At 33.3% G+C, this 4,879-nt stretch overlaps 1 protein-coding gene across 1 annotated transcript; it reads left to right on the top strand.

Moving 5' to 3' along the window:
- Nucleotides 1-1,379: 1,379 nt before the first annotated feature.
- LOC107792798 (serpin-ZX-like) lies at nucleotides 1,380-4,499 on the top strand. Its single transcript, XM_075226182.1, has 2 exons — nucleotides 1,380-1,919; nucleotides 3,480-4,499. The coding sequence occupies exons 1-2, from the start codon at nucleotides 1,527-1,529 to the stop codon at nucleotides 4,257-4,259; spliced, it is 1,173 nt and encodes a 390-aa protein (XP_075082283.1). The 5' UTR covers nucleotides 1,380-1,526; the 3' UTR covers nucleotides 4,260-4,499.
- Nucleotides 4,500-4,879: the final 380 nt, after the last annotated feature.

Genomic DNA, 4,879 nt, shown 5'->3' on the forward strand with positions numbered 1-4,879 from the left:
GATTCTTTATAATATAGTTTTGAAAGCTTATTCTTGTTTAGGATTTAGCTTTGATTGTGCTTCCTCAAACACTTGTGTAGTATTTTGATTCTTAATAATATACTAATATTTTTACTTTGTGTTCTAGCGCTCTTTTTATGGAATAAATTTATGTATCCTAAGATTTTTTTTTTAACTTGAATAAGAATTGTACTCATGTGATGAATTTAAAAAATAATTGAATTGCATTCTCTTGCTAAATAATTAATTAAAATATTTAATTATTTGATTTTAACATAAAAAATAATTTATTCTATGTTGATTCAGATCTTAATATTAGTTCATCTCTTATTTTGAATTTAATCTTAATTATAATTTTATCCACCATAAATTTTATTTTCAAAGAGTAAAAGATTGATATGATATTTCATTTTTAGATCTTTATGTTTGTAGAATCATTAGTGATATTGACTCTTATCAACCATTTTTTCTCTCTTTCTCACACATTTATATTCTTAAATATTTTCTTAGTTATTGTTAATAATTGGGTATTTTTTAAATATTACACGAAAGATTGATAAAAAAATATTATTTGAGTAGGAAAATAGTTCAAATATAATATAAAAATATATTATCGTTGGGGTATTTTTTTTCTCTCAATTTCAACTCTTTATGCAGTCCATTTAATATTACTTTTATTTTTTCTTCGTATTGGACATTATGGAGTGGTAATGTATTGCCAATACAGAGGATTCTTATGAAATTGATTTTATTAACCCTTCCTACATATTTTTAATAAGAATTTAATAGATAAAATTATATTAATTTTAAAATATTAAATATTAAAAATTAGCATAGAAGGTATTGTAGTCCAAAAAATAGGTTATTGCAGTTATGTCCTATGAGCTCTTCCGTTTAATACTTTAGGGCTATTTTGATATATTAATATTGTATTTATGCTAATATAAAAATATAGGCTCTCGTTTTTCTGAATGGGTTTCGACAATATAATATATTCTCAAATTAAATTAGTAATAGGACATTATAATACGTTTTCAAATTAAATTAGTAATAGAAATTTTTAAAAGTATATCATAAAAGTAATAAGATTATATGACTAAAGATATTTACTTGTTCAATTTTATATGAATTAGACAACTTGAAAGTAATTATACAAATAGGATTCCTAATATAATGATGTAGGATTCCTAACATGTAGTATTATGTCCTAAAACTGATAGGATTATAAGGCTAATATGTAGAATTTCGGTTCTATTATTTTATTATGAGTTATTATGTTTAATATTATAAAATTATTTTTATAAATCGATATTATATTTATATTTTTATAATAATATAAATAAATATAGATATAGGTAGATAACTTGCTAATTGTTGTAGAAAGGTACAACTTCCATACTTCTATGCCAAGTATTGACTTTAACACTGTTCAAACTTAAACGTGTCTCCACAGCACTATCTCTTTCTTGTTTGTCTCTTAAAAATCTTTACACAATCACAGAAATATCCAAATAATCTCCATAGCAATGGACCTTCAAGAATCGATCAGCAACCAAACAAGCGTATCCTTAACGTTAGCGAAACATGTTTTTGCAACCGAGGTTAAAGGGGACAACAACATGGTATTTTCCCCTTTGTCGATCCACGTAGTGTTGGGTCTAATCGCAGCGGGTTCAAATGGTCCGACCCGTGACCAGTTACTCGCTTTCCTCAAATCCAAATCTACTGATGAACTCAACTCTCTTTCTTCTCAGCTTGTTGATGTTGTCTTTGCTGATGGCAGTCCCAGTGGTGGGCCTCGTCTTTCTGTTGCTAATAGCGTTTGGGTTGAGCAGACTTTGCCTTTTAAGCCTTCTTTCAAACAGATTGTGGACAATGTTTATAAGGCCACTTCTGTTTCTGTTGATTTTCAGAAAAAGGTTAGATTTGTAAACCCCGATTTTATCCATTGCTTAGTTACTTCAGTAGAGTAGGGTTATTTCAGTTTTCCCTGTTTTTTGGAGCTGAGATTATTAGGTGAAATGGCTCTATTAGGTACTTATTTTTATGTCTCGGTAGATTCACGGTTTAAACATTATGAGTTAGGCATGCCGCTGAACCGCTGACCATTTGAGTTTTCGAATTTATATTCGTACGTATTTAGAAGATATGTTAACACGTAAACCGGATCTGAGCCAGAGCTACTAGGCTCGACTGAACCCACAGCTTATACTAGCATCCCCCCCCCCCCCCACACACACACACACAGAGACAACCCCCTGGGTCCGGGTATGGATCAATGCGACATTTTGAGAACTTCTACTTTTACAGAACCCTAGTTTGCCTCAAAAATCAAATTATTTTGTAACAGATAGAAATAGCTTAAGTAGGATTAGATAGAGGTGATTCATAAAGCCGACGGTGACTAATTTGGGATTGAGTAATTGATCGATTCAGTTATGAAATGCTTGATGTGATAATTATACTACGAGGAAATCTTTTGTATCATTTGAGTTTGTGAGTTCTTACCGGCAAACTCCGTTGTCATTCAGTTCCAAGCACATTTTTTTTCATTTTCTGTGTCCTTTCTTTTTCTTTTTCGAAATAACTTATGGATTGGTCATACTTATCAAAGATTAGGCTTTATTTAGCAGCTGATATCCAGTTAGGCGATATATTCAATGTAAATTGAAATACTATTAAGTTAAGTAGCAGTATCGCGACTTGATCTTCGTAAACTGTTAAGTTAGCTTGGTGAGGTAATGTGGTGAATGGATAGCGAACTAGGACACTGGAAATAACAATTTGATTGTAAAATCTTCCTATCGAATGGAGCTAGGGTTTTTGGTTACTGTCAATTCAAGACCTTCAAATATCTTTTGTTGATAGGACCAGCCAAAGCTGTCCCGTTTTACTTTTTGTTGCATATGAAATTCAGTGCGCTTAATGTTTATGCTCGAGGGATTTGCATTTCTACTTTTAGCTAGATAAAACTTTCTACACTTCATCGTTTGGCATTGAAAACTTTTGCACCTTTGGTGAAAAACAAATTTTCCACCAAAGCCAAAGGATCACAACGATAAAGCCAAAGGTGAAAGACAAACTTTTTGCACCTTTGGCTTTATTTATGTGTACCTTTTTCTTTTAGCTGGGGCTAGACGATGAACAGATGGGGTTGAGTTTATGCATTTAAATGATTGATAAACAGCAGGTCATTGAATGGTTTCTCACACATTTTCATTATGCTTATCATTCATTATGATCTCAAATACTGATGTATTGCTGCCTTCACTGGAGTTGAAGAAGTTCTACATTCATTGCATAAGAAACTGGCTATACTCTTCGAACTTTTCTGTTTCCCTACAATCTTAGCTTGGATAGTTCTACTGACCTATGAACTTTAATCCAGCACCTGGAGCTGGAGTCAGAAAATAAATTAAAGAAAAACCTAAAAGAATCCATTTGCATACAATTTATTTCAAAATTTTGATGATTTGTAGGCTGTTGAGGTTGCCAATCAAGTGAATCAATGGGCTGAAAAGGAAACAAGCGGGCTTATCAAAGAAATTCTTCCAGCCGACTCAGTTGACAGTGCAACAAGACTTGTGTTTGCAAATGCACTGTACTTTAAAGGAGCCTGGGATGAGAAGTTCGATGCATCAGTGACTAAGGACAATGAGTTCCACCTTCTCAACGGAACCTCTGTTCAAGTGCCCTTCATGACTAGCAAGAAGAAGCAGTATGTAAAAGCTTTTGATGGTTTCAAGGTTTTGGGGCTTCCTTATAAACAGGGTGAAGATAGGCGTCATTTTTCCATGTACTTCTTTCTGCCTGATGCCAATGATGGACTGCCAGCTTTGGTAGATAAGGTCAGTTCTGAATCCCAATTCTTGGAGCGTCACCTTCCATATCAGAAGGTTGGAGTTGGTGAATTTAGTATCCCCAAATTTAAAATATCGTTTGGATTTGAAGCTTCTAACATTCTGAAAGGGCTTGACCTGGTATTGCCTTTCTCTGGTGATGGCCTAACTGAGATGGTGGACTCCCCTGTTGGCAGTAACCTTTATGTTTCTAGCATTTTCCACAAGTCCTTTATTGAGGTAAATGAAGAGGGAACAGAAGCTGCAGCTGCAACCGCTGGTGTGTTTAGACTAAGGGCATTGATGGTAGAAGAGAAAGTAGACTTTGTTGCTGACCATCCATATCTCTTCCTGATTAGAGAAGACGCAACGGGTGTGGTACTGTTTGCTGGTAGCGTGCTAAATCCTCTAGTAGACTAAGTTGTGTTCCACAATATGGATGTTGATAAGTGTTTGCATCTTCTTTGTATCGAATAGGAGAAATGTGGTCATTATTGAAAGGTCACTGCAGGGCTTGCCACTTCCTTAAGCTTTATGGTAATGAATTTCATATGAAGCTCTCTGCTTACAAACTTTTCATTCCTTGTAATTATTGGGGCTAATTTTAGATTATGCATTTGCATTTGGAGTTCTAAATGACAAAGAGGCTACTTTTGAAAATTATTATCTCAATACCTTCTAAAGCAAATCAAATACCATATAACTTGATTTGATATAATTTGTCTGCATTTATATGTGAGCAAGGCCGGTGCCGACCTTCTAGTACTGGAACTTTGGGAGTGACATTCGTTTTTGGACTTTCAACGAATTTTCTATTATCCAATCATATATTCTGTGGGGGTAATAATGGGTATTTCTATACGAAGTATCCGTTTCATTCCCTTTCTTTGTCTTGTAAAACAACTTGCAAAAATCAAAGTGAGAGCTACAACTATCTATTAGTATCAGAGTATGAACTATAAAGTGGACATTTACATAAAATATTTAAGTGTTCCAATCGAAAAAATAATTATAATGTTAAAAAGGATTATATAGGGTTG

Source organism: Nicotiana tabacum, chromosome 12 (assembly GCF_000715075.1).
Source record: "Nicotiana tabacum cultivar K326 chromosome 12, ASM71507v2, whole genome shotgun sequence".
NCBI classification, from domain to species: Eukaryota; Viridiplantae; Streptophyta; class Magnoliopsida; order Solanales; family Solanaceae; genus Nicotiana; species Nicotiana tabacum.